At 37.2% G+C, this 23,026-nt stretch overlaps 2 protein-coding genes across 3 annotated transcripts; one reads left to right on the top strand and one right to left on the bottom strand.

The window, feature by feature from the left end:
- Window positions 1-168: 168 nt before the first annotated feature.
- LOC133310452 (uncharacterized) lies at window positions 169-2,155 on the bottom strand. Its single transcript, XM_061511389.1, has 3 exons — window positions 2,098-2,155; window positions 640-1,137; window positions 169-545 (listed from the first exon to the last, which is right to left on the bottom strand). The coding sequence occupies exons 1-3, from the start codon at window positions 2,153-2,155 to the stop codon at window positions 169-171; spliced, it is 933 nt and encodes a 310-aa protein (XP_061367373.1).
- A 1,412-nt stretch (window positions 2,156-3,567) lies between these two features.
- Window positions 3,568-22,376, top strand: LOC133310430 (brefeldin A-inhibited guanine nucleotide-exchange protein 1-like). Of its 2 annotated transcripts, XM_061511364.1 has the most exons (11): window positions 3,568-4,804; window positions 8,221-8,538; window positions 9,221-9,554; window positions 9,800-10,222; window positions 10,764-11,056; window positions 12,103-12,376; window positions 12,672-13,171; window positions 15,572-15,893; window positions 15,981-16,335; window positions 17,855-18,483; window positions 21,492-22,376. In XM_061511364.1, the coding sequence occupies exons 1-11, from the start codon at window positions 3,777-3,779 to the stop codon at window positions 22,098-22,100; spliced, it is 5,085 nt and encodes a 1,694-aa protein (XP_061367348.1). In that variant the 5' UTR covers window positions 3,568-3,776; the 3' UTR covers window positions 22,101-22,376. The 2 variants fall into 2 exon arrangements, with proteins under 2 accessions (XP_061367348.1, XP_061367349.1); XM_061511365.1 differs by lacking the exon at window positions 3,568-4,804 and having other exon boundaries at window positions 8,369-8,538; window positions 9,211-9,554.
- Window positions 22,377-23,026: the final 650 nt, after the last annotated feature.

Raw genomic sequence — 23,026 nt, forward strand, 5'->3', positions numbered from 1 at the left:
GTGATGCACGTTCCAGACCATGGCCTACTTATACTCCACCATCATAGCATGTGAATCCCTATCTATGCATTTGAGATGTGTTTATGGATGATTGTACTTATGCATTACTATATATTACTGATTTCTTTGGTTCATGTGTGGTTTCATCTTTAGTTTGGTAGACTGCTTTTATGTGGGAAACGATATTTGAGATGTGCTGACACAAGAATGTTTTCCAACCCATTTAATGACTACCCAACTGTTGCTATTCTTCGGTTTAATTGCCCTTACTCGCCAATTGCAGCCTTCTTCATGCTTATGGCATTTCATAGACAACTTCGTGGTAGTACTTTCAACCACTACACCTTCTCGATGCTCATTCATGCAGAAATGTTTTATAGCAACTTGAACATCGCTCTTTGACCGGAACTCTTGTTTCACATACATTTCGTCTCCTCTTGTCCACGGACCACGACCTAAGCCTTCGACATCCAATATGTCTTCGTTCGGATAATCAAAATTAACAGCCTCATAGTGTGGGATGTCATCCCAAAATGGTGTCATATCTACAAAAAAATACAAAAACAGATTTGGCAAATATTAAAGTGATTATATAAAAAATTAATCATACAAGACGATACAAGACGTTCAATGGCTAACTTGATGATGGTGAAATAACCGCATTATTGGACGTAGGGATAACAGTCTCCTGTGTTATGGGATTATCGTGATGTTCATCATCACCTCCATCACTATCATTCTGATCATGGTCATTTTCCAGTAGAGTGTCTTCATCTTCCTCCTCCTCTTCATTGTCAGGTTCAACATCTACCATATAGTCGCTTTCATCTTCACTTGCAATAGTTGATTGTGTGGGCTGGGGTTCCGATGATGACGACATTTGTGTCTGACTGTTAAGGTCCAACCCACGTGTCGGTATTGACATGTCGTCTGATGTCTCAATATCGACATATAACTCAACAAATTGAGACGTAGTAGAGTTTTGGACAAATGTTCCAAGAAAAATGTCAATGTCCTCATCATCAGTTATTTCTAAACCTGCATATTTTCGATTTCCACATGGGACTCGACCCGTGACTGAAGAAATTACCTGATTTTGTTGCAACTTCAACTTCTGACGAATCTTCTGAAGTAGATCTTCAATGGACAAGCCTCAGACAATATACATTGCTTTTTTTCCCCCTTCGAATCTCAACCCGCCTACACTGTTAATTTTAGAACCATTATAATATACAAAAGACCGATATTGTTCCATTGTACTGTGTATTTATGCAAATAACACAAAAGGAGATCTGATGAAAGTAGAGATTAAAAAAAAGTAAATAAAAAACATTAAATACACATTACAACAACTCATACAAAAAAAATTACGACATTACAGCAAGGTGATGCAACAAAATTTTAACATTACAAGCAAAGCAACTGATACAAACAAAATTACTAGAAGTAAAGAACCCGTCAGTCAAAATCATATACAAAAATAGCAAACATCCCGAACTTTCAAAATGTCCCATACTAAGTAACACCGGAAGACCCTATATATAACCAGGCAGATATTTTCGTAAGTGTCAGTGGCGAGATTAATTTTGTAGTGTACGGGACGCTACCCCACGAGTATCGCGTGGGGGATGTCGAAGGACAACGTAAACCGTCACCCAAGGTGGCGGGAGTAGGTACACGTGGCTGGAACGCGTCACATTACCTGCGGAGGTTTTGTACACGTGGCATAGTCTCGCCAACTGATATGGCGGGACTCAAATAAGTCAGAGCAGCTGGCATGATTCATGCAGACACGTGAGTTGGATCCTATGTGGCTGCTGATCACGTCGTTGTATGTGGCAGGACTGGTCACGTCAGTCAACACTACGTGTTTGACTGCTCTACTCTCGTCAATCTTTACAGATGTGTTTCAGCGTGGAGATACTTTTGCAAATTAACACTAGTACGAAATTTTTGCCGCTCCCTCGCTATTCATCTTCTTCATTCGCTCTATGCTTGACTTTCACCTCAGCCATAGCCATAGCTCTCAAACATCTCCCCTTTTAGCATTTTGAACTCTACTGAGGGTAGTAAGAAGATAATTTAGAGCTTTGATACATATCAGTGCCTCTCTCATCTCCTTCAGATCAATATACTTCACTTTCTTAGGACACATATTCGTACCTTCATATTCTGATTCAGTTTAATGGCACCGTCTGTGGGGAACGATAAATTCTGATTCTCGTTCTTTGATCTCTGTTTGTACTAATATTCTCTTTGGGATTTATGTTTTTGAGCTTCAAGCAGAAGCAATGGTGAACACTCGCCGCATTGCTTACTCAATTCCACATTCGTCTATTCGAGCTCCAACTCCACTACATCCTCCAATGTCAGGACTCATGGTTCTAGCTACCAGGGAACTTTACGAGAATCTGGTGAAGGAGAACAACATGTCAGATGATTGCGAACGTCACAAACCATGTGGCGCAACCAGTGATCCAGCCCATAGAAAGGCAAGCTGAGAATGTTGGGATGCTTCACCCTCATATCCATACTATTATTCCCCCCTGACGAACTTGCCTCTACCTTAACAAGTTTATGTCCTTCCACCACTAGCCACTTCCAACATCGTTAAGCTTGTTCCACTACCACAAGCTTTGCATCTAATGGTGGTACTCTTAGGGGGCACTTGGTACGCGCCATTTTGTAGAATTCTCGAGAAATTAAATTTTTCTAAATTTTTAATTTTTGAATATTATCGTAACTGAATATAAAAATCATATTTTTAAAAATCAAGATTCTCTGACAAAATTTTTTTTCTCCTCTACCAAACGCCTCCTTAGTGGTTTAAGGCCCATCCCTGAACCCCGTCATGGCAGCACTTTTGCCATTAATCCAGCAAATCATAGGAGCTTAAACACTTCCCCTTTAGCACCTTCAGCTCTATTGGGGCTAGTACAGAGATAACTCAGAACTTTGGTATATACTGTTGTCTTCCTCATATTGATATACTTCACATCTTCTTGGGACACAAATTCATACCTTCACATTCTGATTCAATTAGTTTAGCATTCCAAATTTAGGCATTTTTGAATTTAAATTTTTATAATTAAATAAATTTCAACAAGAGAGAAGCTTATTTTAGCTTTTGAATCTAACTAATAAAATACTACATTGTTTATACATTTATGTTTTGATCGCACTCGTATAAGTAAAATAAGATTTGTCGATATTTTAAAATCTAAAATGTAACTTGTTTTAGAATATAATTTTGCTAAATTTGTCATGATGATAGTTAGAATTGCAAGCTAATCAGTGTCTTAAGCATGTCAGGGGTTAGTTCCACTAAGGAGAAAAAAGAAAATAAAATTAGAGTGATAACATTTTTACTTTATTTTCTTATTTTCACTCTAAAAATAGAGAAAAAAGTAAATATTGTCTGATTCTGAAGTTACATGGACGAACCCAAACTAACTTGGTTCTAATTTAATCTTTGGGGTCCCTGTGGCTGCGGCTTGACCAAACCGATAAAGAGCACTCATGTGTTGGTTCCATGCCTGGTTAACTTAAACGTAGGTTCAGGAGCCAGAGGCTCTCTCAGCCAGCAAATGACTAAGCTATGCTTATATTTTGCTTCATGCGCGCTAATAATTCTCAAATCTCCCACCCTAAGATGAAATTGAATCTGTGAACGGACTCATTCAGATTTTTTGAGTTCCTTTCCTCGTTCACGTAGATCAGTGAATGAATGCCTATGATCCAATCTCTTCCATTGTATTTTTCATCACTGAAAGAAAATGTCCGCATCGCAATCCCTCGGTGGTTCTTCACGCTGCGGTAGAGTCCTCGGTCCATCACTCGACAAGATCATTAAGAACGCCGCGTGGCGTAAGCACTCTCGCCTTGTCTCCGCCTGCAAATCCACCCTCGACAAGCTCGAATCCCTCTCCGACTCCGATTCCGGCGAATCCGAATCCGAATCCCAATCACCTCTTTCAGGTCTCTCCTCCTCTGATGCCGAATTTGTCCTTCAACCTCTCTTTCTCGCGCTTGACTCTGCTTACCCTAAGGTCGTTGAGCCTGCTCTCGAATGCACCTTTAAATTGTTCTCTCTCGGACTCGTCCGCGGCGAGATTGGTCCACAGTCCGGCGTCGTTTTCAACATAATTGATGCCATTTGTAAGTCCGGAGGGCTTGGAGAGGAGGCGATTGAGCTTGGCGTGTTAAGAGTGTTGCTTTCAGCTGTGAGATCTCCTTGCATTTTGATTCGTGGAGATTGTTTAATTCAAATTGTGAGGACTTGTTATAATGTGTACCTTGGAGGTATGAACGGCACCAATCAGATCTGTGCTAAGTCGGTTCTTGCACAGATCATGATCGTTGTTTTCACCAGAGTCGAGGAAGACTCCATGGATGTCTCCGTTAAGAGGGTTTCTGTTAATGAGCTTTTGGAATTCACGGATAAGAATTTGAACGAGGGAAATTCCATTCATTTTTGTCAGAATTTCGTTAACGAGGTAATGGAGGCCTGTGAGGGTGTTCCTCTCAAGCCATCATCGTCTATACCATCACCTCCTCTGGAAGTGCAGACCAAAGCAGCTGATGAAACTAGTACCGAGAAGTTGGATAATGAAGCTGGAGCTGATGAAAGTAAAATAAGGGAAGATGGTTTTCTTCTTTTTAAAAATTTGTGCAAATTGTCTATGAAATTCTCATCTCAACAGCACCCTGACGATCGTATCCTTTTGAGAGGGAAGATTTTGTCATTGGAGCTCCTTAAGGTAGTCATGGATAATGGCAGCTCAATTTGGCGCACGAATGAGAGGCAAGTGGTATCATACTTTCTAATCACTTGTAACTACTATTTGTTGGATATAATTATTTCATCTCTGTACTGTGCATAATTGTTCAGACATTATGATATTCTATTCATGGACTTTTTTAAATTGGGAATTTCATTTGTAGAGATTTGATGATGGAGAAACTAGTGAATTAGAATTACTTGTGTTTGAACTTAGAATTCTTCTGGCATGTTTTCATGTAAATCCTTCCTGACAAACCCATTTGAAAGTCACTCAAAAGGTCATTCGAAGTGTCCAATATTTCCTTCTTATCAGGATTAAGACTGTTAGACTTAGAGTATTTGATTGTATTGTTATAACATCTGATTAGGATATGTGTGTTGTAGGAGGTCATGTATATGTATAGTATCGATTAGAGGCTAGTGTAAATAAGGAGAGGAATCCTTGTAATTATCTTGTAATTATCTTCTCTCTAACATATATAGAACCTTGTGTGGTCTGATTAGACACACAATTTCCCTCAATATTCAAGTAAGACAAATGATTTGTTGCAGAAAAAAAAAGATTTAAAATTTTGTTGAGAAATCTCGTTTATGTAGTCCTTTGGTGTGTTTGGTTTAGGAAATGTCTTTGCCCTTACACTTGTTACAATATGGGCTTACAATTATGGCTTTTTGTTTGGTATTATACTCATTTGTGTTGCATTTTCTTATGTAAAGAGAAGTCTTACAGCCTTGCTGCAGTTTTGAATCTTTCATGTTCCTCCTTGTGTATAGAATTTTCTGCCCTGGAGAGGTATTTTATCCTACCCTAGTTATATTCTCCTCTCTTTTTTTTTTTCGTCTAATAAATTTCCATTTTCAATAAAAAACATTTCTGTATTATTTTTAAGAGATAAGCAGTCTAATATACAACATTTTTTATTTTTAAGGATGTGGTAATTTAATTATATGTATAATAAAATAATGCACAGAAATTTACCTGTAAGGCTGTGTAGAATTTCTTTGTTATTTTTGTTTTCATTTTTCTTTATTTCCTTTTATTGAAAAAGGTTTGTTACTGCTTCAGTCTTCAACAGTGTGTTGGTTCAATCTAAAACGAAGAATTTTTGGATGGAACTTGTTTCAGCTACTGGCTTATTAATCTTTATATAATTGCTTCTGTACAATGTCATGCTTTAAAGAATATTTATTGTATATCATTATCTTTGTTTTATTTTTATGTTTATCTACCCTTTTAATTTCTAGAAGTAATATATTTTATATATGGTGCTTATCTTTTCACTAATATATGTGAGACTATAGGTGTGACATTCACTTACAAATTTACAAAAATGTTTCTCTTTCTAAAATCTTTCTAAATCTCTACTTGAGGGCTGGGAGGGAGAAACTCTAACTTTCTTCGGCTACAACGTCCTCCATCCCAGTAGCTTCTTCCTTTCTTTTTAGCTGTTCCAGTGGCTGTTTGGCCCTTCTCTCTTGATAAATATTAGGACCCGAGAGGCATATACTGAAATCTATGTGTAAATTTGATAGGATTCTGTTCTCCTATCTTACTGGAAATAGGTATTTTATTAATGTAAAAGGAAAATCTACAATGCAAGGAAAGACAATGAGCAAGAATTGCCCCCAACTTGAAGACCCTTCTCCAAGTTCTCTGCATAAGCAGCCCAGAAAATTACATAAAACCAACCTATCTTCCTAACTTATAGCCTAGCCTATAAAGACAATCCTACACTACGATATCTTTCCATAACTGCCTACTACTGCAGTTAAAAAAAATAAAAATCTACCCCCCATTAACATTTCCCACAACCTCTGTTAACTGCCACTGTTTCTTCTGACTTGATTCCCATCAGAATTACACAACGGAGGCTCTATTATATAATTGAATAAAGAGAATTACAAAGAATAATACACAATGTTGGACTTCGTTCCTCACGCTAAACTACTCTATGTAGAATATTCTCAACATCTCTCTCTTCCCATCATGTATGCACTTTGACCTATATGTCAGGACTTTGGAGTGTTTTGTACCTCCCTTCACAACTGTCTAAGATGTAGGTGTATTCACGAGTTAAGTTGGCTTTTGGAGTATTTTTGGATCCAACCTAATCATGAAAGCTGGGGGTGGGTTGAGCATATCAAAAAATGTTATTTATCAGTCAAAATGCATTACTCATAAAATAACATGATGAAGTCCAAACATATCTCCTAGGCAATTACCATATAAAGAATTCTTTACATAAATCAACGTCTCAATCCAAACACATCTTAGCCAATAAGCCACTAACCATAACGTAAATCAATAAGTCATAATCCACTAAACATGAAGTGGATGGTCCTTGGATTCTTTGGTGGGTTTGCATATTGTTACGATTCCCGAAACTGTCTGAATTTTCAGAGAGATAGAGCTGAGAAACAAAGAGCGAAAAATAAAGAGCACTACTCTATTGATCTGCCAAATCACAGACAAAGGACTAAGGAGATATCTCTCCTTCCAAGGGTTTTCCTTTTTACTACTGGCCCCCTGCTCTATTTAGAAACTTACAAATCTACATACCTCTTATACCCTCTCCTACATTTTAAGCTTACTCCTTGTGCCTAACAACTTTAATTGCCCGACCACTTCACTTATATAACTAATGTAAATAACTAACTACTCTCTGGGCCTTATCAGTGCCATCCTCTTGAAGTTTATAATCGTCCTCTAGGTGGAAATTGGGGGTTGCCTGTGCAAAAGAATTTTCGTTATTCATGAAATATTAGGAAATATGGAAATCAATTCTAGGAGATCATCTAATATACTCTAAACTATCTTAAAATATAATCATGATGTTATGAGATATCTTCTAGATATTCTAACTGGAGGCAACTTAGTATCCTTGAAAAGTGATACTATGATAAGCAGGATGTTATTCTAGGTTAAGTGCAGAAGCAGAATATTGATCCATGGCATCAGTTAACTATGAATTCATGTGTTTGAAACAATTGTTCCTAGGATTATGTTTGAGAAATAAAGCATATGTAATACGCCTAATATGTGACAGTTAAGCGGCCTTTAAATTGCCTCCAATACAGTTTTACATGAAAGAACAAAACACATAAAGGTGGATTGCCACTTCATTCAAGATAACTAGTTTTGTCAATTTGAATAACCAACTGACACATGAGTTTGATAAGTCTTTTTGGGGTCCTCGAATTTGCTACATTTATAATAGCTTGGTGCATATGATATACATGCTCTAGCTTGAGAGGAAATGTAGAAATAATAGCTTATAGAATGTACTTATCTCTTTACTAACAAAAATACCACTTTTGGTGTACAATGAAATTCAGTTACACATACATGAAAATAATTCTTTCCCTAAGATCTTTCTTTTTATATATTATTGTTAATAATTTGTCATGGCACTGATATTTGCTTTAACATGGTACAGGTTTCTCCATGCTATCAAGCAGTATCTTTGCTTGTCATTATTAAAGAACAGTGCCCTCTCGGCAATGGCCATTTTCCAGCTTCAGTGTTCCATTTTCATGAACTTGTTATCAAAATTCAGATCAGGGTTGAAAAAAGAAATTGGCATGTTTTTTCCCATGCTTATCCTCCGAGTTCTTGAGAATGTTCTTCAGCCCAGTTTTCTGCAGAAAATGACTGTCCTCAACTTACTGGACAAAATATCTCAAGATCCTCAGATTATTATTGACATTTTTGTCAACTATGATTGTGATGTGGATGCTTCTAACATATTTGAAAGGTATAATGTTTTTGAAATATTTTGTGTTGTGATATCATGACAGTGGTCACTTTTCAAGAATAGACATAGGTTAATACTTTGCAAAGCTGAGATGATAATTCAACTTGATTGCCAAACAAAAGAGTTGATTAATAGCCTTGTTAATGCTGATTCTGTGGATTTTCCCGTTTAGTAATACAAAAAAGGATGCGTTCTAGAGTGGTGGATGGTAGCTGAGTAGGTTCAAGGAGCATCCTGGGGAATTGTATGAAGTTTAGATAATTGTAGTTATTGGATACGGAGAGCTGGGGGTGGGGGATTGTTTGGGTGTGATTGGTGTAAGATTAGGTTTGTTGAAACACTTTTTTTTTTCAGGGTTAGGAAGATTTGAAATTAGTTCTGATAAAATTTTATTTATTTATTTGGGGAAGGAGAAAGTCATGGTTGGAAGCCATAGCATGGGTATTAGTGTCAAACAACTTTCCTTGCATGTTTATTGAGAATTTTGCTTATATGGTATAGTTGGAGCATTGTCTCTTTCCAAGAACTTAAGTGTATTCAAGGTCCGTAGTGTGAATGTAGTAAACAGTTTTATTTATTTATTTATGTTTGTTTGTTTGATTTTGCATCTTGTTTTTTTTAGTAAGTATTGTGCATCTTGTTTTAGTATTTAAACTCTTATAATTCCATCAGATATTTGCAGGATTGTCAATGGCCTTCTGAAAACTGCTATGGGACCACCTACAGGGTCAACCACAGCTTTGTCTCCAGCACAGGATTTTACTTTTCGACATGAATCTGTGAAATGCTTGGTCAGCATCATTAAGTCAATGGGAGCATGGATGGATCAGCAGATAACGATAGGAGATTTGTATCTAGCAAAGAGCCCTGAAAGCAGTAGTGCAGCAGAGATTCATCTAATACTAAATGGAGAAGAAGGAAATGGTTCTGATCATGAACTACATCCTGATGTAAACTCTGAATTTTCAGATGCTGCCACGCTAGAGCAGCGTCGGGCATATAAAATTGAACTTCAGGTTGATATTATTTGGCAGGAAGACAAATTGTTATATGGTCATCATGCTTAAATATCATCTTATACTTGCATAGCATTGAGTAATGACTGCTTGATTTTTCATAGAAACAAACCTGTATTGTGTCTGTAAGATTTTGTGTTCTATCTCCCCTCCTTTTCCCATGAATTCAATTTATACATAATTTTATCTTCCTGAGCTTCAAATTCTTACAGTCTATGCTGATGCTTTTTCTGGGTTAAATGCAGAAAGGTATATCGCTTTTTAATCGAAAACCTTCCAAGGGTATTGAATTTTTGATAAGCAACAAAAAAATTGGTAGTTCTCCAGAAGAAGTGGCTATTTTCCTGAAGAATACTGGTGGCCTTGATGAAACCAAGATTGGTGAATATTTGGGGGAAAGGGAGGAGTTTTCTCTAAAAGTTATGCATGCTTATGTAGATTCCTTCAACTTCAAAGGGATGGATTTTGGTGAAGCAATACGATTTTTTCTTCAGGGCTTCAGGTTGCCTGGTGAGGCACAGAAAATTGATCGCATCATGGAGAAGTTTGCTGAGCGCTATTGTAAATGCAGCCCTAGTTCTTTTAGCAGTGCAGATACTGCCTACGTTCTTGCTTACTCTGTGATAATGCTCAATACAGATGCTCATAATAATATGGTGAAAGATAAGGTTTGACCTCCTGAATCTTCTATATCATGTCTTAGGCTCAGCTGTTATCAGCTTTGTGACATTTCTTGGTGTCCACTCTGGGTGTGCTTTCATTTCTATTGGGCTTAATTGAATTTTGAGTTGTCTATACATCCTTTTACAAATTATTTTACTGATGAAAATTGAATATAATAATTTTTATCACAGAAAATTATCCTACCAACTACCAAGGCAATGTGAATTATACATATTTATTCTGAATACAACTTTGAAAATATCAATTATTTCCTCTTTCCTTTCCTTTTATCTTCTTGTTTAGATGGGTGGTAACTACGGTAAATTACAGCATTCGTGTTGAATAAACTCAGTGATCATGATAAGCTATCATGTCTAATATCATTTTGTAAATGACTTTGGCAATATTTATTTATTTATTTATTTTTTTAAATCTTTTACACAATTGACATTGTAAATTCATTATATTTTGTTTGTAATTCTACAACGCAGAATATGGGTTTGAACTTGATTTTGTGGTGTATATTCTGTGTTGATGGCTTTTCAGATGACAAAGGCTGATTTTATTCGAAACAACCGAGGAATAGATGATGGAAAGGATTTACCAGAGGAATATCTTGGGGCCATTTATGATAAAATTGTTAAAAATGAAATTAAGATGAATGCTGATTCTTCTGCACCTCAGAGTAAACAAGCTAATAGCTTTAATAGATTGCTGGGATTGGATGGTATACTCAATCTTGTGAACTGGAAGCAGAATGAGGAAAAAGCAGTGGGCGCAAATGGGCTTCTCATTCGGCACATTCAGGAGCAATTTCAATCAAATTCACGAAAATCAGAGTAAGCTAAGACATTGCTCAATGTTTGGATTGTTTTTGGGGAAGTGCACTCAGTTGCAAAGCTATACCTGATAAACTCTTTGTTTTTTAGAATGTGTGTTGTTTTGTTTGATTTATATATGTAAGAGAAGTTTAATATAAAACTATTAATATGGGGCAGTGAGGATTGAACTCGTGACCATTTGGTCCCATGTTCTGATACTTTATAAAGCAACCATTTCAACCCAAAAGTTTAAGTTGTTGGATTGCATTGTATGGTATTATTGCTTGGGAACAAGTGGTCACGAGTTAGATTCTCACCGCCCTCATTATTCTAGAAAACATTTCACTGTGGAGTTTCTTAGTATAGGTAGGTGGGCTTGTGCATTATCCACTCTTCAATCCCAATGGATTCTAGTGTGAGGGTGTGTGTTAGGAAAGTCTAATATAAACCATTAATGTAGACATCACTTACAAGCTTAAGCTTTTGGATTGAAATGATTGCTTTACAATACAAATTTCTATTTGGCTACTTTACATTAATATTTTTTAGTGGAATTTTTTTTTTTTTTTTTTTTTTTTCTCTCCTGGCACATACATTTTGTGGTCTAGTTCTGCAATCTGTATCTCATCCTTTCCAAATGTGCATTTTTCTTTTTCTTTTAGGGGGTGTTTGGTAGGGGGATTTTATTTTGTTTCCTAGGAAAGTGGGGATGGGATTCAAAGGAGACCATATTTGGTAGAGGTTTGGAAAAAATTTGCCTAGAAAACTTATTTGCATGGGAATGTATTTTGTGTGTAAAATTAAAGTAAGAATAACACATGAAAATTCTAATTTGCCCACAAGTTTCCCTGTAATATTTTGGCCTACCAAATAACTTTTTTTAACTTTTCCAGAAAATTCACTTTCCCACCATATTCCCAGTAATTGTGATTTCTAGGTAAATTTTTTTTTCTCCTCTACCAAACACCCCCTTAAGCTATCTGCTGGATTATTTATGAAATAAGTGATGTTGTATTTATCCTTGCATTTCCGTAGTTAGACATTCTATTTACATGTTGTTGCAGATCTGCTTATCATGTTGTCACAGATGTGGCAATACTGAGGTTTATGGTGGAAGTCTGTTGGGGGCCTATGCTGGCGGCATTCAGTGTAACACTGGACCAGAGTGATGACAGGGTAGCTACTTCTCAATGCCTACAGGGATTTCGACATGCTGTGCATGTTACTGCAGTGATGGGCATGCAGACTCAAAGGGATGCGTTTGTTACATCAGTTGCCAAATTTACTTATCTGCACTGTGCTGGAGATATGAAACAGAAAAATGTTGATGCTGTCAAGGTAAATGAATCTTAATTTGGTTGTCATTGATACTTCTCAAATCAAATAATTTATGTTTGATTTTCCTTCCAAATGTACAATAACAATTACATATTTCACATCATATATTAAGTATTTACATCATTCTAGCCATATTGTGCCATATCGGGAAAGCAGTAATAAATGGGTCCCACTTTGATTTGACTAATCCTTTGTACGACAATAGACTGTGACTAATACATCATTTTTTGCAATTGACCCATTTAATTTGATGCATATGTCATGGTAATATCTTCCACTTCTTAATTTTCTGCAGGCCATAATATCAATTGCTATTGAAGATGGCGATCATCTGCAAGAAGCATGGGAACACATATTAACATGTCTCTCCCGAATTGAGCATTTGCTACTCTTAGGCGAGGGTGCCCCAAGTGATGCGACCTTCTTCAGTTCATCTAATCTTGAAACAGAGGAAAAAGCGCCAAAGACATTAGGTTTCTCTTCTTTTAAGAAAGGAACTCTCCAGAATCCAGCCATGGTGGCTGTTGTTCGTGGTAGTTCGTATGACAGTACAAGTGTTGGGGTCAATGCTTCTGCACTGGTAACACCAGAACAAATAAATAGTTTCATTTCAAACTTGAATCTACTGGACCAGATTGGGAACTTTGAATTGAACCATGTGTTTGCTCATAGTCAACGGTTGAATGGTGAAGCGATAGTAGCATTTGTGAAAGCACTTTGTAAAGTTTCCCTCTCAGAGTTACAGTCTCCAACGGACCCTCGTGTGTTCGGCCTCACTAAAATTGTTGAAATTGCGTAAGTTTCTTTCTCCTTATATAAGATAGACGTGCTCTTTTTGCAACATTAAATTGTGTCAAGTAATATTTTTATTGACATGAGATGGAGCTTGCTAAGTGAATATAAACCATGTAATTTGTGCCCAGTTGGGGCACCATTTTGTTTCATACTTCTTATATGTACTTTTTATAGTGGGTTTTGGTATGTAAGATGTTATGATCCTACTCTAAGGTATGGGACTTGGAGTCCCATATTGGTTATATGGGTGATTAATGTGGGGTTTATATGGACTTGTGACTCTCTTACCTCTTGATCTAGCTCGTGAGGTTCTCCCAAGGTTCGTATCTGTAAAGAACCAATTCAACCCAAAAGCTTAAGCTATTAGGTGAGGGCCTTTTTAATGGTTTATATCTCAACACGTACCCTGACACGAGAACTCACTGGGCTTGAAGGTTGAACAATGCACAGGCCCACCTACTTGTGCGAACAAAGAAATTCCACTTGAAAGAAAGTGGGGGGCGGCGAGGATCGAACCTGGGACACGAGGCTCTGATACCATATTGAGAACCAATTCAATCCAAAAGTTTAAGCTGTTGGGTGAAGCTACATCAATAATTTTATATATTTCAACACGCCCCCTCACACGAGAGCCCACTGGGCTTGAAAGGTGGACGATGCACAGGCCCACCTACCTGTGCGAAGAAAAAAATTCCACTAGAAAGAAAGTGGGGAGCGTGAGGATCGAACCCGGGACACGAGGCTCTGATACCATATTGAGAACCAATTCAACCCAAAAGCTTAAGTTGTTGGGTAAGGCTACATTAATGATTTTATATATTTCAACAGTATCAATTGGTATCACAACTTTCCATTATGTCTCCCTGTTGAGATATATAAAACCATTAATGTAGCCTCACCCAATAGCTTAAGCTTTTGGGTTGAATTGGTTCTTTACATGGTATCAGAGCTTCGGTGTACCGGGTTCAATTCTCACCGCCCCCCATTTTCTTTCTAGTGGAGTTTTTTTCTTCGCACAGGTAGGTGGGCCTGTGCATTGTCCACCCTTCAAGCCCAGTGGACTCTCGTGTGAGGGGGCGTGTTGAGATATATAAAACCATTAATGTAGCCTCACCCAACAGCTTAAGCTTTTGGGATAAATTGGTTCTTTACACTCCCGGTTGCAATCGAGCGGCGCGGGTGGTGACTCCGACATTGTAGTGTTCACCCGGGTCTAATAGAAGACTAGCGCAAAGCTAGCCCGCGTGTTGGAATGTTACGATCCTACTCCAAGGTGTGGGACTTGAAGTCCCACATTGGTTATATGGGTGGCTAATGTGTGGTTCATATGGACTTTGGGCTCTTCTACCTCTTGAGCTAGTTTTTAGAGTGAGGTTCTCCCAAGATTCGTATCATAAGATTTTGAGGAATACGAAATATTTTAGGATATGAATATCTGATGCCTAACAGGATTTCTACATCCTCAGATTTTGTATGATGTTGGCATATGCACAAGCATCCATGATAGTCTGGTCATGCTTAACAAAACAATGCCCTGCTACATAAAACCTATACCTTTTAATTTTTATCGTAATACAGTGGCTGTTAAAGATGAAATAAGTGAGAATTTTGAGACAGATATAATCCATATAAGCTCAACTATTGTCTTAAGGAATTATTTGGATTGACTTGGAGGATAAATAATCTGGCAGATTGAAGTTTTGGGTTTTTGGTCTGTTTATGTTTTGATCTTCTTCTGTTGTTATATTTAAAATAATAAAATGAACATTCAAAAGAAAGAAATTTCTTGTGACTATCAGAAACTTGGCGGCCAAAGCTCTTAAGGCCTAAGAAGGTGGGGTGTTTTAGGACTTTGGCAGAGACATGGCTATGGCATCTTCCTCTAGAAATTACTTCATTTTGTCTCCAAGTAAACCAGAGTAAATATGGTCTAGACTTTAGAATACTCAAACGGGCTACCTGTTTTAAAGAAGAGCGTACTAAATATTGCTTGCATTTTGTAACCAATTGATGTTATTTTAATTCAATTTATCATCTTTTAATTTTAAAAAACATAATTCATGTCAAGGAGCTCTAATACCATGTCAAGTACCAACTATTTCAAAAGCTTAAACTGTTAGTTTGAGGCTGAAGAATGGATTTATTTCTCTAATAATACTTATTTATGTCCATTGTTAATTATTTTGGAATGAGGGAAAATGTCATTTCCTTGATATGAGGTCTTATTTTGGTTTTGTTACTTCTTAAGAAAGGGATTGTGATTTACTCCAAGTCATGTTCTTTATACCTTGTAATTGGTTTTTCTAAGTCAATTGCTTCTCTTGCACACTAGTGATTAAAGTTGTAATGACAATTCAATCTACTTTAGAAGTAATGACTAGAACATGGTTATATTTGCAGGCACTATAATATGAACCGCATCAGATTAGTATGGTCTCGCATATGGAATGTTCTCTCAGATTTCTTTGTGTCAGTTGGATTGTCAGAAAACTTGTCAGTTGCAATCTTTGCAATGGATTCACTGCGACAACTTGCGATGAAATTTTTGGAGCGTGAGGAGCTGGCTAATTATAATTTCCAGAATGAATTTCTGAGACCATTTGTTATTGTTATGCAGAAAAGCAACTCCACAGAAATTAGAGAATTAATAGTTCGTTGCATTTCACAGATGGTTCTTAGCCGTGTCAGTAATGTGAAATCTGGCTGGAAAAGTGTTTTTATGGTATGTTAAAGTTGGCTTCATCTTTTTCTTTTCCCCCACTGACCATGGAAAAATCTTTACTTATCATACCGTGTTTTTGGCTCTCAGGTTTTTACAGCTGCTGCAGCTGATGAGCGGAAGAATATTGTGTTGTTAGCATTTGAGACAATGGAGAAAATAGTGCGTGAATTTTTCCCTTATATTACTGAGACGGAAACAACGACCTTCACTGATTGTGTTGGATGCCTTTTGACATTTACAAATAGCCGATTCAATAGTGATGTTAGCCTCAATGCAATTGCATTTCTTCGTTTTTGTGCGGTCAGACTTGCTGAGGGAGGACTTGTTTGCAATAAGAGTAGTGTTGATGGCTCATCGGTTGTAGTAGCAAATGGTGTTTCAGATGTACAAGCTCTTACTGATAATGATGATCACGTGTCCTTTTGGAATCCTTTGCTGTCAGGTAATATGCCTTTAGATGCTGTCCTAAGAATTTAAGTACAGTGGCAACAGCACCATGCATGGTGGCCAATAAAGCTAGGGGTGTAAATGAGCTGAGCCGAGCCAAACTTTAGTTTAAACGAGCCAAGCCCATGAAAAATATTTTGAGCATGGCTGATTCATTATCTTGGTACGTGCTAAATTCCAGGCTTGGCTTGACTTGTTTTTGTAAAAAATTAAAGGCTTGGCTTGAGCTTGACTTGACTCATTTATAATTATAAAATGTATTTTTTCCAAAGTCACATACGTCCAAATGTTGAGACTATAAATGCATCAAATTCTGTATTCCTTCGTCAGAGAAAAAACAATCATAGAACCCACTCAGTCCACATATATTTTAAGATCGAATAATGAATTCCGCAATTTCTTCTTAAACATTGATCCAGCTCGTGAAATAGAGAATGTGGGGGAAGAATATTTTAAGAAAAGTATGTAATATAGACTAACCTTTAAAACTTTTCAGTGATAACAATTTGTAATGTTAAAAAAAATAACAGTTACTACGACCTTTATTAAAATAACCAAACAAACCCGAGAAACAATTGAATCTTATCTCATGTCACCATCATTCTCATCCTCAAATTGGAACAAAGAGGTTAACAATTTATATCCACTGACAACACCTAACCAAAGAAAAAAAAAAAAACTGCCTATTAGCACTACTACCAGACCTCATGCTACTCCAGGGAAACTTAGCACTTACTCCAAAGCCATCAACACCTTCATATGAGCAATTTGATATAAAAAATAGGGTTAATGATTTAGTGACATAAAATATATTATTTATTATAATAATATATCGGGCCAGCTCACGGGCTTTCAAGCCAAGCCTCATTAAATTAGGCTTGGGTTTGTTTGCTAAACAAGCTTTTTTTAAAGCTTGAGCCCGTTCTATTTATTAAACAAGCCAGACCAAGCCAAGCTTAAAGCAAGCCAAGCCTTGGGCCCTTGACAAGCCGCTTGGCTCATTTACACCCCTAAATAAAGCACATTCTTGTCCGGTAGATTTATGTATACTGTTTGATTGATTGCTTGCATGAATCTCAAGTGCCTCTTGCTCTCAACCATGCTGAGACTGCCCTTTATATACTGTATTTGTAAGCTTTATATTAAATTTTTGCTTTTTTTTTGGATATAACCTGGAGGGTCCATTCAACCTCCTCCGGTCACCTTGTCCTCGGAGTACGGTCCTGAAGGCTACCCCCTCATTGGAACAACGGGTGCATTGAGCTTCGCTACCGGAGGAAGGATGAGACTAATCCCCCATTCGAGGAGGGAGGCACATCCTCTGGCCCCCAAAGATTTTCTAAGAATTTGCTCGAGGCAGGATTTGAACCCCTGTCTCAAGCAAACCCTTAGGAGCTCAGTTGCCAACTGAGCTACCCTCGGACGATGTTTGCTGCATTTTGTTGATATAATTGCTTATTGCACTTCTCCCCTTATCTGTTCTTTCTGTTTTAAATTTAATATTTTCATTGCAGGGTTGTCAAAACTAACTTCTGATCCAAGATCAGCCATAAGAAAGAGTTCTTTGGAGGTGCTTTTTAACATTCTACGGGATCATGGTCATCTATTCTCACGCACATTTTGGAATAGCATTTTCTGTTCTGTTATTTTCCCTGTATACAACTCAGTATCTGTGAATGCTGAAGGAAGCACATGGGATTCTGAAACTTCTTCAGTAGCAGCAGAATGTTTAATAGATTTATTTGTCACTTTTTTTGATATGGTGAGGTCTCAGCTATCAGGTGTTGTGTCAGTACTTACAGGGTTCATTAGAAGTCCTGTTCAGGGTCCAGCTAGTACTGGAGTTGCTGGATTAGTGCGTCTCACAAGTGACCTCGGTAACAGGCTTTCAGAAGAAGAATGGAAAGAGATTTTACTGTGTTTGAAAGAGACAGCTACATCGACAGTGCCTGGATTCATGAAGGTCTTGAGAACCATGAACAATATTGAGGTGCCCAATATTTCACAGTCCTCTGTTGATTTGGAGAGGTCTTCTGATCAAGACTTGAGAAATAATGAGTTTGATGATGACAATCTGCAAATGGCCACATATGTTGTGTCAAGAACAAAGAATCATATTGCTATGCAGCTACTTATTGTACAGGTTTACTTCTTGCTCTTTCTGTATTTGACGCAAAAGCATGATAAGACTTAACATTTAAATGTAAGCACCAAATTCCCTAGATTGGATCTCTATGCATTCACTAATTTGGTCCTCTCTTGTGTAACGTCTGTACAGCTTTAGTCTCTTCTTTTGGCTCGTTTAGTTTTCGTAGGATCAAAGTTGAACTGCTTTTTAATTGCTACCCTAATGATCCTTACTGTTGATCTCTTTCACTCTTTCCCTTCTTCAATTAGTGTCATCGTGTTTTTTTTTTTGCAAATTGTCATTTTATATTTGATCAATCATCAATGGTATTGTTGGAATATTTACAAAAAACAAATGATGCATAACAGATTAAGATAATTTATGTTATTTTAGGAATAACAATGTTATCTTATTTTTGGGGATCTTATCTTGTTAGGAACCTTATACTTAGGTATTTTATCTTATCTTTTGTAAGTTATTTTTCCCTTATTTGATTAGGATTAGGGGTCTAGAACTTAACCTAATTCAAAGTATAAGTAGGGGGTAGAATTTGTTATTTTGTATCACATCATAATACACCACAGCAATTTAATATCTTGTTATTTTGAGTCTCTATTCTCTCTTTTCATCCTTCCTTACCTAAACCCTATAATTTCAACATGATATTGAGGCTTTAATGATCTTAGAAGGGCCTGTGAGCAAAGAAGACTGAAGGGACTACTGCAAAAACCCAGATAACAACATGCCACCACTGACAGGCTGCCTAATTTAGAGAACCAATCATGGAGAAAAGACAACCCTCAATGTGTACCCAAAAAAAATGAAAAATGAGACAAAATATGCTCACGTGTAAAAAGGCAGTGTTGGTGAACCACATGTGATGTGGAATAAGAAGTCCTACCGCGGGAGGGTGATAGGAAGAATAATGTGGAACAGTGACCAAAGTGTCACTATTTGGCAAATTTTTTATCCAAATGTCACGCGAACAGTACTTTTTACCATACTGCCACGCGACGTAATTCGCTATGACTGGTAGCGAATTTCGTGGCCTATGATTTCCTGACATGTGGCCACATTGTGTACCAAGTTCGCTACCACTAGTAGCGAACTTCGTCCAGTCAGTTTTTTTCTGCGAAAATGTGCCACGTGTCACAAAATCATTGGCGAACGTAATTCGCTACCAGTCGTAGCAAATTGCGTCACGTGGCAGTCTAGTAAAAAGTACTATTCGCGTGGCATTTGGATAAATTTTTTGCCAAACAGTGGCACTTTGGTCGATGTTCCGAATAATGTCTTATAAGCTAAGGGTGATAGGAAGAAGAATGTCTTATAGGCTAAAGGTGATAGGAAGAAGAATGTCGTATAAGCTAAGGGTGATGGGCAAAAACCATGAGCTTACCCTTTTGGTTGAAGTTTTTCCTAGCCCAAATGCCAATATGCCAAGTCCAAACACCTTCACCCATGCAAGCCCAAAACTGTCCCTCCCAGCTAGCCTGACCTGTTCCGTTTACCATGAATACACTAAAATGTATTTTTTTATTTTTTGGTATATTCTGTTTCAACTCTTGCGCCTTCTTGCTGGCTGTGTCAAATTCTGGCCACCAAAATCCTAGTTTTTCTTCCACCAATCTCACTCTCTCTTCTATCGTCATTGCCACCTTTCAGCTTGTCTTATCATCCTCAACACAGTTCTGTCCTTATCTTCTCTGATCACACAGTGTCAATGGTTGTCTGAATTCTTCAAGTTGCATGTTTGGTATGACCTTGTTTTGGCTACTATTTGTTTTTTTTCAATGCTAGCATTACATTGAAGGGGGAAAATTGAGAATGATAACCCAAACCCAACTTAAACTTCAATGCTGGTGTTTATACTGTTTTGTCATGCTGATGATCATTCCCATGGTGTCTTTACCCTCTGATGATCACAGCAGTGATGTTTCCCTACCCGCTGTGAACCATGGCAATTGGTAAATTCCTTTCCCATCGTGAATTATACAGGTGCTTAATTATTTTACTCCTGCTTTTCTTCCTTACCCATTTTTCCTATGCATATTTTTCAGTGTTCAAGCCACTTTTGTCATGAGTTTCCACTCCCCCCCTCCCTCTGAAATGATAGCGAATTCAGTGATTCAGAGTCTCTTTTGGGTCTCCATGACTATGGTTTTTTGCCCTTGAGTCAAGATAGAAGGATTTGATTTCTTGATCCTTTTTGGTGCAAATCTTTTTTGTCTGCAATTCCTTACTCATTCATTGAATGGAGCTATGTTCCATCTTGACAAACCTATTTGAAAGTCTAAAACTCCCTCCAAGGCCAGGTCTTTTATTTGGACTTCAATGCTTAATAGAATTAATACCAATGACATGTTGCAAGTTTGTGGCTATTTCCCCTGCTATGTGTTATTTTTATGTGGTGCAAGTTCGGAATCTGTCCCTCGTCTGTTCTTACATTGTTCTGCTGTTTCTTTATGGAATTTTGTTTGGCATTTTGGGAGAATGTTGGGTGCGCCCTAGATCCTTGGACCAATTTTTCATGACTAGCTTTTAATTTTTGTGATAATGTGCAATCTATGCTATACTTAGTTGCATATGGTTGGAGTGTAACTATTGCATACTTAAGTAGATTTCTTTGGATCAGTAGCGGATTTGGGATAGGATTAGGCTATTGGCTTCTATTTGGTTAAGCAAATGGTCTTTTTAAAGGAATAGGTACCTTGCTTCATTTATTTTTTTCATTGTTCTTTGTTGTTTGTGTTTTCTCTGTCTTATTGAATTCCTTCTTTTAATAAAAAAAATCTTTAACTGAGTCTCTCTACTTAGATGGAAGAATTTGGACAATCGATTCTTCTAGTGTTCGCTGTGCAGGTCTTTCTGTCAGTTCCTTACCAATTATGGTTTAGGTCCAGAATTTCATGTCCACATATATTTCTCATACCTGATGTTCTTCCTGTAAAATATTCAATCGCTCTAGGTTTCACCTCTGAATGAGTTCATCTTGATGATATATTTTCGTGTTCTGTTTGCAGGTTGCGGCTGATCTTTACAGAACACACCAGCAATCCTTATCAGCAGCCAGCATCAAAGTCCTTATTGAATTATTTTCATCTATTGCTTTGCATGCTCGCCAGCTGAACAGCGATTCAATCCTGCTGAAGAAGTTGCAGAAAGCTTGCTCCATCCTGGAACTATCTGGCCCGCCCATGGTTCATTTTGAAAATGAGTCCTTCCAGAATCTCCTTAACTTTCTACAAAATTTACATGACTATGATCGTTTTGTATATGATGAGATAGACTTAGAACAAGAGTTAGTCTCAGTATGTGAAAATGTATTGGACATATACCTAAATTGTGCTGGTTCCGTATTCGCGCATCACAAGTCAGATACCCAGCCAGTGCCGCGTCGAAAACTCCCCCTGAGCTCATCAAAGAAGGAGGAAATAGCTGCTAGGACTTCTCTAGTCATCTCAGCGTTGCAAGGGTTGGCTGGTCTGGAAAGGGATTCATTCAGGAGGTACATTCCTCGGTTCTTTCATTTATTGGTAGATCTCGTGAGGAGTGAACACACCTCTGGAGAAGTTCAACTTGCCCTGAGTAATATGTTCCGTTCAGATGTAGGCCCAATTATATTGGAATGAGTTTTTAGTTGTGGCATACTTTGTTTTGGAGACGTCGCTGAATATCAGTCAGCATTTTCTTTATAAGCTGAAGCACGAGCCATTGCAAAGCCATATCTTAATTTACTCACCAGTGCTGCTGTAGAGTGTATACTCTTGGTTTTTTTTTTTTGATTGTAAGTGCCATAATGTAAATGAGAAATTTATTTGAAGCAGCATAGTGAGTTATCACAGATAGATACAGTTACTCTATCCGATGCGGTTAGTTTGAGTTTGAAAGGGAAGGGAAAGGAAGAGTGGTGCGTTTGATTTATTTGTTTTTATTTCAGTTAATATATATTTGTTTATAATCATTAAAATGTTACATTGCTTTCATGTTGTTTCTAAGATGTTGTAAAGAAAATGGTGAAAATAAAAATTTGTTGTTTTCATCATTTTCTTTACAAAGTTTAAAAAGCAGGAATCAAAATAAAAATCTGGCATATTTGTAATTATTATTCAAAACATATAAACTAAAAATCAAAATAAAACATAAATATCTTTTCACTTCTAAACTGAAAAAATTATAAAATGTTTATAAGTTAAATACGAAATGATTGGAAAGATGTTTAATAATATCCTGCTTCACTCTTTTTACTTTCAATTTTTTTTTTCATAAACACTGTTTACTTGATGAAAAATTACCATCATTCCTTTCCTCCTCCAAAGTGTTTCATCCTATCAAAACCACTAGGTTATCTTTGGTTATTGATTAGTGGAATTAATGTGGTTATGGTCATATAGCTAAATGCATTGTGGATGTCCTCATCGGCATCTAGGGAGCTCATTTTTTGCAGTCCAAGGCCTTGGCGGGGCTTGTCCAAAAATGGAAAAAAAAAGGACTTAGAAGGAATGGAACAGTAACTATTTTATCACTGTTCATCATAAAATTTACCAGAATGTTACGT

Source organism: Gastrolobium bilobum, unplaced genomic scaffold (genome assembly GCF_033153095.1).
Source record: "Gastrolobium bilobum isolate Gb01-03AN ecotype WA unplaced genomic scaffold, APGP_CSIRO_Gbil_v1 utg50887, whole genome shotgun sequence".
NCBI classification, from domain to species: Eukaryota; Viridiplantae; Streptophyta; class Magnoliopsida; order Fabales; family Fabaceae; genus Gastrolobium; species Gastrolobium bilobum.

What these genes read in the sequence shown, in the direction of transcription:
- LOC133310452 (XM_061511389.1), bottom strand. Translation starts at nt 2,155, where the DNA reads ATGTGTCCTAAGAAAGTGAAGTATATTGATCTGAAGGAGATGAGAGAG. An exon ending in GATGAGAGAGGCACTGATAT is followed by an intron (nt 1,138 to 2,097) that starts GTATCAAAGCTC and finishes TGTCCATTGAAG; the next exon opens with ATCTACTTCAGAAGATTCGT. An exon ending in GGTTATTTCACCATCATCAA is followed by an intron (nt 546 to 639) that starts GTTAGCCATTGA and finishes ATTTTTTTGTAG; the next exon opens with ATATGACACCATTTTGGGAT.
- LOC133310430 (XM_061511364.1), top strand. Translation starts at nt 3,777, where the DNA reads ATGTCCGCATCGCAATCCCTCGGTGGTTCTTCACGCTGCGGTAGAGTC. An exon ending in GCTTCTAACATATTTGAAAG is followed by an intron (nt 8,539 to 9,220) that starts GTATAATGTTTT and finishes AGATATTTGCAG; the next exon opens with GATTGTCAATGGCCTTCTGA. An exon ending in AAAATGTTGATGCTGTCAAG is followed by an intron (nt 12,377 to 12,671) that starts GTAAATGAATCT and finishes AATTTTCTGCAG; the next exon opens with GCCATAATATCAATTGCTAT.